General features: G+C 35.1%; 1 protein-coding gene across 2 annotated transcripts in view; it reads left to right on the forward strand.

The window, feature by feature from the left end:
* Positions 1-1,388: 1,388 nt before the first annotated feature.
* The window catches only part of LOC136031111 (PR domain zinc finger protein 5-like), a 53,632-nt gene continuing 41,314 nt past the window's right edge, over positions 1,389-13,706 (forward strand). Inside the window, exons 1-2 of one of the 2 annotated variants that reach the window (XM_065710420.1) lie at positions 1,397-1,482; positions 6,276-6,520. In XM_065710420.1, coding sequence (XP_065566492.1) covers positions 6,455-6,520 — 66 coding nt within the window. In that variant the 5' untranslated portion in view covers positions 1,397-1,482; positions 6,276-6,454. Of the gene's footprint in view, positions 1,483-6,275; positions 6,521-13,706 lie in introns of both variants that reach the window. The other variant, XM_065710421.1, reaches the window with a different exon arrangement.

The following is a 13,706-nucleotide window of genomic DNA, read 5'->3' on the forward strand; positions in this document are numbered from 1 at the left end:
AATGGTATCATTAGGCTCCTGCTGTTATGCTCTTTTTCAACATAATAATCCTTACCCTGAAAATTCAGCGCCTCCTTCTGATGGACGCATATTTTGCCCTAATACTATATTCTTTTGCTGTTCTTACCATTGTTTGATCTGTTGCAAAATCGTTTTCCTTGTGTAGATTCCAGATGTATTTTAAACAGAAATTCAGGTAAAAAGGGAAAAATCCAATTTGTAAGTGTATTTTTTTGTAATGAAAGTCACTTGTCATGTCAATGAAATCTCTTTTCTTTTTGTCTACATTAGAAAAATGAAGGCCTCAAAAAAATTTCGAGTGAAAGGAGGGCATTCGCTATTTCAATATGACCACATTTGTAATATTTAATAAGTGTCATAGTAACATAAGCGTCATATTTAATTATAATTTTTAAGACCGTTCTTTTACTCCAAGATCTTACATCTAAGATCTCACATCCTTCAACAAAGATTTCTTTCCTTTTGTTTATCTTTGTTCTAAGGTCTTACAGCTCACTTTTGTTAGCAAAAAGTGTGAAGAACGCCAATTTTTCTGCTACATAGAACAATGATGAGAGAACTTTGATGATATACTCTTCATTGTTCTTAGACCATTCATCATTTGTAATTAAAATATGACCGTAATTGTCATATTTAATAAGTGTCGTGGTAAAATAAGCGTCATATTTAATTATAATTTTTATGACCGTTCTTTTGCTCTAAGATCCCATCCTTCTGCAAAGATTTCTTTTCTTTTATTTATCTTTTTTTAAGATCTTACAGCTCACTGATGTTAGCAAAAAGGGTAAAGAACGCCATTTTTCTGCTACATAGAACAAAGAGAGAACTTTGATGATATACTCATCAGTGTTCCTAGGCCGTTGATCAGAGCAGATTGATGAAAGATGTTTGCAAAAGAACGGCACAAGAAGTAAGATCTCGGTCCTAATATTTCACTTTTAACTGTTCTTTGTCGAAAGATGTAAGATCCTAACAATGATGAGCCAAAGAACGGCCTTTTTGTCATCTTCCTATTTCATACACTTACAATAATACTCGTTTCCCAGAGGAGGAGGGGTCTTGGCCTCCTAACACCGTTGTTATCCATGCTTAAAACCAAGTATCTCTTGTTGAATTCCGGATTTAGCAGTAAATAGTTTCAGAATTGAACTTAAATAAAACGTACCTGGGACATGTTTTTCCTATTGGTTGATGACGTGAAACCGGCTTTGAACACTAATTAGCTTGTATTAAATATAACAGTAAGTTATTATTGAAAACCTCGATTATATAAATATCAAAGAAAGTACAATTAAGACATTAGTCGCAATTTTTCATTAAACACTATCTCTGCATGCCATCTATGATTTTATTTATTTATATTTTTTCTTCTTGTGTTGCGGATGTCTAGTATAATCATGGCAAATTTATAAAAAAACAAAAATAGTTTATGTATCTCACACTTCATGTAAATCAGGAAAAGTACGTATTTTACGGTCCACTTGTAATATTTCAAGAAAAGGGGAAGGGACTTTATATATCTTAATTATACTCTAGTAGGCAAGTCTATTCCTGGATTTGTGTTCAGTGGCATCAATAGAAGTAGGCCTATTGTGTGTGTGTGCATTATAAAGTACTTTTGAGGGTAAGGTTTATATTAATGGGCTATTCAGATAGCTAAGATATAAACTTACCTCTTTATTCAGAATTGCTCCTTAATCAAAATTTGACATTCAGGAATGATTAACAAAAAATTTTCAGTAGCCTATATTATGAAGTAAGAATCGTTTTCTTAGTATTTTGCCTTCACAACAGGCCTAATCTTATGTCTATTCCAAAATAGCTTTTCTGGTAGCCTATTTTCTCTGAAAAAAATATAAAAATCCATATGCCTACTCTTTCCATGAATTAGCATGGTATAACCATTTTGCTTTCTTTGGTAGTCTGAACATTTAGGCCTGTATTATAATATTTTGATGTTGTATTCTTGACCTCCCCAATAGTCTCATATTTAGTTCTAGGCTAGGATATTTTTAAAACCAGGCTATAGCCTATAGAGATATTTAAACATTGAAATTCTTACTAAAAAATGCACCATTTCTTTATTAATTATATTATTATGTTTCTTTTAATAGCCTATTATACACATTTCAAATCATTTTTCTAACAATACAATTGAAATCACTTAGGCTACCTTAAATTGAATTTGCTGGCAATAGTCCTAAGACAAATCCTGTGTCTAGCAGCTTTGGTGATGATAGTTTTTAAATAGTGCACTGTTGCTTTTTGAGTCTCTCCTTGTCCACTGATGACCTGAAAACATCTATAATGGTAGAGGTCACTGTTTAATTAACTGAGGGAGTTCTACAAGCTCATAACTCTACTTGAAACAAACTTGTTCCTTAATCTAGCATTTGTTCATTTCTAGAAAAGCTTATGAGGATGGCCACAACTTCTCTTTGCATTGCCCAGTTAGAAAAAGCCAGGAATAGTGTCCTTGGGCAGGAATAGTGTCATCATACTATGATCACATTGTCTTGCTTAGGCCTATATTGATGTTTAAGGTGGTGTTGTAAGCTTATTGAATTGAACATGCATGAATATATAAATTTATGCCATCAATGACAGTGGGATTTCTCTCTGCATGACTCTTGAAAATAGTTTTGCAAGACCCATCACTACAATTGTCAGTAAGTGTCTGCCAGGTTTATGGGCTAAGACATAACTCCAAAAACATTTTTGATTTCAATTGCCTGGTGCTGCTATGCTTTTCAAATAAATTCCTGACTTGATTTTATGTTTTGGTATATTGTATAAATTGATTCTTACTGGGTATATTCTGCTTGGTAAAGGTTTAGTTTCATTACCAGCTGTCCAAAGTGTGTATTTCTGCTTATAGCAAGATTCTGATGATTGCATATTGTTTCTTTGTCATTATTAGAGAAGCACATCCATTTTTTAGCTTTCTAAAATCCCCTTCTAACAAGACTAGAAATGCATAAAGTGGGCTAGCTTGCAAGTGACATTACCTATAGAGTGAGGTATATTAGTCCATGAGCCCTGTGGGCAGTGGGGCAAGGTCTGTATTCTAAATTTATTCAACAAAGGGTGACAAAATAAAAAAAAAACCTCAAACAATGTAGATTAAATAAATATAGAATACAGACCTTGCCCCACTGGGCTCATAGACTAATACACTTCACTCTATAGATAATTTTATCTGTAAGCAAGCCCGCTTGATACATTTTTAGTTTGGCCCTTGGAGAAGGAGGGACAACAATAAATGGATATACTTCTAGAATTAGTATTTGTAAGTGCTCTAAACTGCTGCAAAGCAGCATAGTTTCCAGTTTAGACCACTTTTAATGAAACTAAAGATTTACCTTCTGCCTATATAATCTTCAATATTTTTTATTTCTTGCTCTCTTTATTTTTTTCATCATGCATGGTAGCATTTTGGTTTTTTGAGACAATCTTATCTCTGGCAGAATTTTCTTCTGGAACATCTGGTAGTATTTCTTCATTGTACAGTAATTCATAATTTATCAACACCATTCTCAGTGATTAAGGACCAGTCACACCCTTCCATCTCTTAATCCACTTGACATTGATCTGTATACACATGTCTGATAAAAGCCCACTTTGGGTTAAGAAAAGATGGACTATGAATCATTTCTCTCTTGGGTATATTAAACTACAGAATTGAAAATTTTTTAAGATTTTCATCCTTGTGATGTCTTTAGTCTGCTATGGAAATTAAAGATTGAGCTGTCCCTCAGCTGCACAGGAAAACCTGATGGATCTACTTTTTGTCCACCTTATTCTTGAAGATTCTTGTTGCTATAGCCATTAATATATCCTAAACAAGCTGATTCTATGTATTGCTTACTTTTCAGCAGAGTAAGTTATTTTTTCTGTTGTTTTTAGTATTCCTTTACAAACTTCTTTGAATGTTGTCTTGTCATCTGAGACTTAAGAGGGGGGGGGGGGCAATAAGGCCAAGGAGGTATATGAGCAGCTCCCTTATATATAGAATAATTTCTGTTCATCTTAAGTTTTAATGTTGATCCTTACTTTCAGCTGAGAAAATATATTTTTCTTTAATTTCCATTAAAGTTAGGTTTTAATTGTTTTAAATGATTTGGTCAATATTCTAAACAGAAACGCTATAATCAAATATTTTACATATGGTGTTTGATCAGGTTTTGGTATAAAAAAAATCCTATTCACTTGAGTGCATAGCTAGACATCAATTTTTAGGAGCATGGTTTAAGCCAGAACCACATAAGGATTGTAAATTTATATGGCTAGGTGTGCAAATCATTCAAATTCCTCATCTTTAACTGGCTGTATATATTTTATCAAGTATTTATACAGACCCAAAACAAGGTCCACTACTCCTGCCTCTTCAAAAGAATGGAGGGAAGAAGGAGAGTACTTGAGGGCCATAGACCCATGTATTGTCATGCAAATATTGTCCTGCAAAAAAGGAGGCTAGGAAAGCTATGTTTGAGAGGTCCCAATTTTGGGGATGTATGCTCCCCAATCCTAAAAGTTGCTTCAGTGTTATTCTTGTACCAGGCACTTGCAGATGTTACTATCAGATTTATCAGAAGGATGGATTGATAAGTGAGTTTTTGGTTTCTTTTAGGGCCCAAAATTTTCTTTGCCCATAAAATTAAAGCTCCCTTGGCCCAAGGAGATGTTCCTTGAAGTTTTAAGCTGGTTGGTTTTAAAGATGTGGGGCTGTATTCAGGTCCTGTTTTTGGGACTGTGCCCCCAAACTTGAAATGTGCTTTTATATTAAGATGACCTTGACCCAGGGACTTACAAATGTAGTTCACAAGCCAGCAGTTTGGTCATACATTTTTTTTTTTTTTTTTTGTATTGAGGTCCCATTTGTCCAAGGAGTTATGGCTGAGTTCCAAGTCAATAAAGAAAGGTGAAAGCTCTGGCCATAGGGAGAACCTTTTCCCCAAGTTAAGGTTGTTGTGGGCATCAATCCCCTCAACGTGTGGAATTACTAACATTTAATTTCAAAATGGCCAATGATAGTGTTTTTTGTCCATTTCCTATCTCCCTCCCCTCCCCCACAGCAAAACTTAGATATCCTTGGTTTGGAGAGCAATTTTAACAATTGGTAATTGCAATATTTTCGACCTCTTGTCCCTAGGGCTTTAAGGGTCATATCATTGTTGAGGCTTTTTTTTTTACCTTTGGACTACTTTGAAGATAGTGTATGTGAAAATTTTTTATTGTATGCCATAGGGGTCCCAGGGATAAAATGGGCACGAGTTCTTATGCCCTCTAATCTCTTCTTCAAGTGTGAACTGTAAATTCTAATAAGCAATCCAGGTACTTTGCTTTCTTTTTCTGTTGGCCAGTGGTCTCCCAGCCTCTGGGAGACCTTGGCTCCCCATCTCATGTGAGGCTCTTTACCTAATAAATGCTAGCCTGTTGTTTCTCATCATTGCTAATGCCTTAGCTATAATTTGAAAACGCGTTTTTCCTTATTTAATTTTTGTTCGTTTTTAATATTGCTAAACCTTAATTTCTGTACCACAGAGCTTTGACAATAAGGTTTCATTTATAAATTTTCTTTGCACAATAAATTATGATTTTTACTAAATATAAGGGAGATTGCCAGCTCTATCAAAGACTATGCAATAGTTCAACTTTTCATCCTAAAGGTTTTTTTTATAACGTTTTTCATTAAATTCTACTGCAATAATAGAGAGTATCATTCCCTTAGTATCTGTAGCTCATGCTTAGTCCATGTAGATTCCTAAGAATGTAGCCAGGCTAGAGGGTAAATCCTGCCACAACATCTTTGTTTTGTGGCATAATTAGGGGGGGATAGATTGGGTCTTTGGAATGGTGTGATTTCTTTGACAAATTAAAAAGGTAATCTATTTTCAATTTCTGATTGAATAAGTCTACTGATATTTTATGACTATGGTTCAAAACAGTCACCCCTGGAAGAAGAAAGAAAATGCATCAACATTATCCTTTTGGTTTAGATACAAACTTTTCTATTTTTTTGGAAAAGGGACTTGAAGCTTCTGCCTTAAGGTTCTCAGATATGCTCCCCCTGATTCTACAGTTGTGGAACTTATACAGAAAAGTCGGTTATAAGAGCTGTGAAAGATTGATCTTTTTGTGTGATGGGGGGGGGGGCAAAATTCACTGTCGCATTGGGGCCAAAGTCAAATCCCATTCATTCTTTTTTTCAATATCTTACTAGCTAAAACTAAGAAAATCTTTTTTCATTGCAGGCATTGTGTTTGCAATGGGTGGGCTTCCAGTTCAAGGTTTTCTTAGTCTTAGCTCAAATGTCTTCAAAGAGAAGTTATCTTCAAAGCCCAATTGTTTGTGTATTTTGTGCTGAAACAGATCTGCACAAACATGGCGTATATGTGAAAATAACTGATGAAAAAAATTGATTTTAATTAAAATGGAGAAAATTGAAGAGGAAGAAGATACAACAAGCTACCATATTGATACCAGCATGAATGTAAAGGTGTTGAATGCTTATGATAATCATATAACTCGTAGTCTAGACAAAAGTAAAATAAACAACAAGCTGTTAGATACAATTGATTTTGAATTAGATAGAAGAAATAAAATCACTGACAAAAGTTGTAAGCCTTGTGTAGGAAATGCATATTCAAATGGATTAAAGCCCAAAAAAAATTCATATACTGAATAGGGTTGATAAGCTAATCTATGATCTTGAAGGGCATAAGGTTCAAATTTTTTCTATAAAATTGTGTCTAACTTCAGTTAAAGGAAGCACTGCCTTAGTCAGCATCATGTGGAAACAAAATCATGTGATATGTGATACACAATTTTCTACTTTGGATGCTTTGTGGTTCCATAAGGGTTCCATTCATGCTTGTGGTTTGAAACCAGTAATTTGGTGATATCTGCCTCTGTCACAATTAGTCATCATTGTGACAAATGTGGAAGAGTCTAATATAAACAATTCCTTCTGAAGACATGAGATGGTATGCTGGTATAAGAACTTCATCAAAAATTTGTCAAACTGCAGGCACTCCTAGTCGTCTTACATCTCATATAAGAATGCACACATGATCATGGGGATTATAAGTGTGACCACTGTGACATATATTTTCACTTCAGGCTTAAAGTTACAGAAGCATTGCCAAATCACAGGTTTCTGACAGTTTTAATGAGCACGCAAACCCTGCTAAAAACTTTTTAGATGTCTTCCCAGTTTTACTCATGACAGCTTAATTTTTGTACAATATCTTTCCATTGGTACGGCTCAGGTTTGAAACTTTCATGGAAAATGTATTAAAATAGACATGTGTTCAGAGTTTTTGGTTTGGGGGTGGCCCTTCAGAGCACATTCCATAGGATTTCCAAGCAACAAAAATGAGTGAATTTGTGCTATATCTTTCTATCATCCTGTTTCAGCATTTAAGGAAGACGTTCCTGTCCCACAATCTGTTGGCCTGGACATAGGAGTACAATGCTGTTACAAGGATGCAACAGTAGTACACATTTTTATTATGCAGCTTTGTAATTGTGGTTTTATCATTTGTTTTGACCCTTTTTTCGTATTACTTTCAACTTTCTTCTTCCAATCATAGATTCACATAAGCCCGTTCCTTGAGGGAGGGGGAGTAACACGTCTGTAATTTGGGCTCTTCAGGAACATTGTCTGCCCCCTTCCTCCTGTATAGGTATGGTTAACTTGACTTTTGAGGTTAACGATTTGACTTGAGGCTATTTTCTTTGAATTACATTATTTCCCACTTGACCCGCTTTTTGATTGGCGAAGGATCCATGGTATTTTTTGTTTAATTGGTATAACTGCAACAGAAAAAATGACAGGGTACAAACCTCGAAGTTCTTTTGGATGTTATTTTTGTTTATGTAGTTGAAATTATATTATATTGAAATATATTATATTGTAGTCTTGCATTGCTGCTTTTTAAAGGCTTGCGGTATTTCTTAGAGCGTGTCTGTATTTGGCATTTTCTGGAAAATTGGACTAATATCTGGGAAGCTCAACCAATCAAGACGGGTCTGAAAAGGGTGGTTCGTGTAACACCCCATCAAGGTGCTATTTGATTGGTTGATTATTATTTTTTTCAGATTTCTGGTCTAGTTTTTCAGAAAACACTAGAACTGAAAAATTCAAAATTTGGGTTTTTAGTCTTGAAAGAACTGGATTAGGGCCTTAAAAAAATTGTCTAAAAGCGGCTGTAAAAGCTGTGCATATGGACTTTAAATGCTTAGAGTGCTCCTGGAAATTACCATACTATTACAAGGAGGCTCACTTGGCTTTTTTTATGTAGAATAAAACTCCCTTCCTGCATGTGACTAAGCTTCTTCACTCAATGAATGTTTCTGATAATAAACAAATCATGTTATGTAATGGCAAGTAGTGGTCCTATTGTTGGGCTTTTTGATTTCTAAGATTTTTTTTGGGGGGGGGATTGGTTTTCAAGTTTTACCCTTAGAAATTTTGGTTTTTTCTTGTAATTGATGATTAGGAAGCTCAGACAATGTTCAATATTTTAGGCTAAGAGTACTCTAAGAGAGGTGTCTCTTAGAGTAGTAGGCACATATAGGGGCTGATTAATTGCTGCTAATTTTGGTCACCATCCAGGCTAATGTCTGATAATGGGTAAGACTTTTTTGCAGAACATGCTGTCGAGGTTGGAGGATCGGAGCCATTTACGGCTTCCAAAATAATTCGTAGGAGGCCATTCCTCCTGGACACTTGATGTGCTGTGAAGAATGACAACCTGTCCAAAGTTGGCTATCCCAGCTGGTTGGTGGGGTTCTCGGAATAAGAGGAAACAACGGTGAAAATTTTGACACTACCAAGGAAGGCTTTTCTTGAAAGGGGGGAAATGATTGGGAAGCTGTATCTCAGATTACCACAGCCAAGGGAGTACCAATAGCCCAGACGCTATTTGTGTATGGAGGCGATGGGTCTTTGTGGCCTATTCGAAGAGTCCGCCCATAATAATTATAAAACCGCTCTTCTGAAGTCTACCCTGGCCAATACTCGCTTAGTTTGATCGAGCTTTTCCTTTTTGATGTAGACTTTGTTCCAAGATCAGACCTGTCCAATACCCACACCCATCCATGAATATTATTTTCGAAAGTTTAAAATGCTACAACAACGTGCCTTTCGAGAACGGTTATGGAATCATCTGAAGCAGAAGCTTTGAAGGGTAAAGTAATGGTAAAGCAATAGTAAATAGATTTAAGTTATCTAATAACGGAGCTTCTTGTTCTTAAATTCTTCAAATTCCTTACATGACCAACTTTGGAAATCTGATCAAAGAAAAAATCAGTAAACATCATTGTAACTGCCTCTTAGCTTCCCTCTCCCCATTTACTGCTTGAAAATAGCCCTGCACTTTGCACAAATATTTGCTGATTTTTTCTTTAACTGGATTTCCAAACCTACCGCTGAGAAAAAATAGCTTATTAAAACCAACAAAAGTTAGAATCCACATCGTTTGTGCACTCTTTTTTCATGTTACCTAGATACCAGAAACGGAGAGTTAGGGCTGATAATTTGTGGATCTCTTCATTTTGTCACTGAAAGATTGTTTGGGCTAGCTAGGTAAAATAAAATTGGGTAAAAGAAGCTGTTTACACTGACTCTGTGAGTAAGTTTTGGGTCACTGGAGCTTTTCCAAGATGCTTTACACAAAGGAACACAACAGTAGGCCTATAGTTCTTCCGTTTATAAAACTCGGACAAAAATATACACACTAATACACTCTTTTTTCCTATTAGAGATGAGCCATTTCGACCAAGAAAAAGGCTGCCATGAGTAGTTATTTTTCTCTCCCAGATTGGCGCTTCAATAGCGACTAAGATCTATGATCGTTAAGGTCTATGACCGACTTCAGCTTCATACCTTTATTTCATCGGATTTTACAAGTTATTTCTTCTCTATTTCATAATCTCTTTGCTTAATTCACCCACATACGTATACAGTAACATGAGAACATTTGATTTATAGCAAGCAGATATAATCTTGGAGAATCACACCAGTCTCGATTCTTGTTTTCCTCTTGATAGTTAACGGTTTTTGAAATAGTCCTGTTTGAATTCATTTTCTAAACTTCAAAAAAAATTGACAATGTAAGTCTGACTGAGAAATAAAGAAGTGGTTATTGCGTAATTGCTTGTATTTTATTGTTTTATTGTTTTATTGCTTGTATTTTATTGCTTTTTATTGTAACACTGAAATTGCTACAGCAGAAACAACAGCTGCATAGCTCTGAGAAAAGGGTAAAAAACAAACAAGCGGGAATTGGGCTTTAAATACACCTTTTTTTTACTGGACTGTTGTATTTTAATACCATTGGCGAATATGTGGGTAATCAGACTCCAAAGCCCAAAACTTAAAAATATTTTGTCTAAATTTTTTGCTGAAGATACTATTTGAATTTCTTTTTCACTTCTTTTTGTGGAACATGCTATCGGATGAGTTGTCACCATGCTTGATAAAGAGCTCGTTTGAAATCAAACCTAGAGCTCTGCTAACTTTGGGACAAAAAGATTGTCAGGTGGCCACTGTGACAAAAGCTGATGTTCCAGAAAGAATAAATTGGAAAATCCCATAATCAGTTATCAAAATGTGTACTTTTAAAAATTCTTTTTTTAATGGTATGCCCGGCTCCTTAATTTGGGAGATGTAGCCTTTGTTTGAATAATTTTGGGTTATGGGTGTATGGGTGCCATTAGTATGGGAGACTATTGTTGGTTTTCAGACGTGCTTTGTGATTCTCATTGAAAAAATAAACGGTCCCTTTCCCTCGTTTTTTGAAAAATGCCTTTGTTGTATCTTCATTTAAAGAAAAATGAAAAACAAATCCTTGCCTGTCCCACTATATTTTCGTGAAATCTCGTGTTTGATTCTACATCCATTCAGATTTTTCAGTTTTTATTTTTTTTTGTTATCAGAAGGATATGGTAGAAGAGAAATTCAACCGTCTGATTTTGGAAATAGAAGTTGAACTTCGACAACTTGTCATCAGTCCCAGAAGCCTATATATGGATTTATTTTGAAGGGGACTAGGTAATAAAAGTGTAGAATAAGTTAGTTACCTGGCAAACATAGAAATTATGCAAAAAGCTGTACAAATATAGACGTTTCATTGGAGAGAGTTGCAGGTCAGAAGCCACCCCCCCCCCCCTCCTTTGCGAAAGCATCTGGCTATGTTTTTCCTGATTTTTTTTACGAATCTTCTATTTTTTAAAATGAGAGGGATCAAAATATCTGATACAGGACCCTGTGTTTTTAGTAAACCACTACTACTAACAATGTACTGCAGAAATAAGCCACCTGAGTCCAATATATATATATATATATATATATATATATATATATATATATATATATATATATATATATATATATATACATATATATATATATATATATATATATATATATATGTATGTATATATATATATATATATATATATATATATTTACTTATTTATCACCTGCACGATACATAAAGTAAATATTACGGAGTAAGAATAAATAAAAAAACACAAAGAGAAAAATAAATGAACAAACAAAACCAACGAAAGATACGGATGAGACGGTGGTTTTGGGGATAGGCGTGCAGAAGCTGTTCTGGAGAGTTTTCTGTGTAGAATCTCCAACTTTGAAGTTATATCAGGAACTAAAAATTTGCTAAGAAGAATCTGGTTTGTGTCCAAGGTGGAATATACAGAAGAATTTTGCAAAATTTGAAATAATTTTTCCGGATTCTTTTTAAATTACCTTTCTTAAGAATGGGGAAAAACCTGAAGCGTAAAGGACAGCATGATCACAGAAAGTAGAATAAAGTTTGGCCAGTGCACGCCCATTATACTTCCCTCTGTTTGCTACAATCTTTGCATTGCCAATCTAGATTTTTTTTTTTTTTTGTACTTATATCACAAACAGTACGCTGAAGTAAGCCCGAAAGATTGTTAGTAATAGAGATACCAAGCCAATGAATAAAATCAACAAGAGGGATAGTGAAGTTATTACAGTGAAAGGGGGTAGCAGAAGTACAGTTATAGGGAAGAAACTCACATTTTCTATATTAAGTAAAAGGCCAATATCAGACAATTCATCAGAAACCATAAAAACGATCTGGGAAAGACCCTTTTTTAACGGCTAATCAGAAGCAAGTCGTCAGTATGTGCAAGATAAGAAACATCTGTAAGACCAGAAAAGTATGTACTTGAAATCTTAGCCAGCACACTAGAAATCTTAAAAAGCATAGGGGACAGAAGACCGCCTTGTCTAACTCCTCTTTGTACCCTTATAATAAGTGTCTGGTCCAGATCTTAATTGAAGAAAAAATTTGAATATAAAAACCTAAGAAGCATTGTTTCGAAACATTAAACAGAGAGATTGACCCCACAATTGTACAGAGAAAAAAGGAGCTTACTATAGACCATACTATCAAACGCCTTCGAAATATCCAAAGCCCAAATATAAAGATTATTACCCTTGGAAGGATTATCAACAAGTAAAAAAGACAAAATCTTATGCTTATGCTGAAAACCCACCCCATGCCGAAAACCAAATTGGTTCCCACCCTTGTTAATATTTTTAGCTAGAAAGGTAGAAGGATATACTCAAAAACCTTGCTAATGTTACAAGAAACAGTAAAAGGTCGACAGGAGGAACAATTGATCAGTGACTTTCCCCCTTTTAAAATTAACGAAACAGTGCCACACAGAAAATTCTCGGGTACACTTGAAGTACATAGACACATTTGAAAGAGAAGATGAAGAGCATAGTCATCTTAGAAATACCATCCTTATCTATTGAATCAGATTTTAAACTCTTCGATGCATCAATACGGATGGAAAAGATATGGCAACTATATGGCGTTTCGAAAGCGTTGTACTAAATAGGGGGGTAAGAAGGCGAGTATATACAGAATACACTGAATAGTTAATCACCGAAAAGATCGAAGAATAATTTTTATACAAAGCTGAAGGTGGAAGGCAGTTACTTGCCATAGTATCATCATTTAAATTGTCAGAATAGATTACTTTTCACCAATCTTTCCTACTCACAGGAAAATCCATATCGCGGTAACGTGCCGACCTCAGATAACGCTTTTATTCGATTTTAGTGTTACGTTTATGATCAGCTACACACCCAAAACTTGGCCGACCACATTCATTCCATATCTGGAGCCATAGTTTTGCTTTATTTTCCACCGACTTTAAACAAGGGTCCATTGACCAGATATTTTTTTTTTTTTTTTTTTTTTTTACGAATACGTTGCCGAGGTATGGCAGCTTCTTTTGCTTTTTTCATGCTCATCACAAGTTGGTTATAGTAACAGTCAATATTAGCTTGAATGAAATGGCTTCAATATTAGCTGAAATGGCTGACCAGTTTATTGTTTCCCTTCCGAATAGGGCAATCTTCACGACCCAGACATAGCTACCACAATAACGTCTTTGCTATCTTGACCGAATTAGTGTCAAAAATTCCACTCCGTGCCTTGTAATCACTGCATCCTCTGCAGCAATTAGCAAATTGCTCTGTACAAAATTCAGTACCGATGAATAAACGAAAATAGGATTATCGTCACTACTGGTACTACAGGCATCACGCCTGAAACACGCCAAATTTATATACCATTTACCGAGGGAAGTGCAAGTCTCTGCTACCTATTCCA

Source organism: Artemia franciscana, chromosome 9, assembly GCF_032884065.1.
Source record: "Artemia franciscana chromosome 9, ASM3288406v1, whole genome shotgun sequence".
Taxonomy (NCBI): domain Eukaryota; kingdom Metazoa; phylum Arthropoda; class Branchiopoda; order Anostraca; family Artemiidae; genus Artemia; species Artemia franciscana.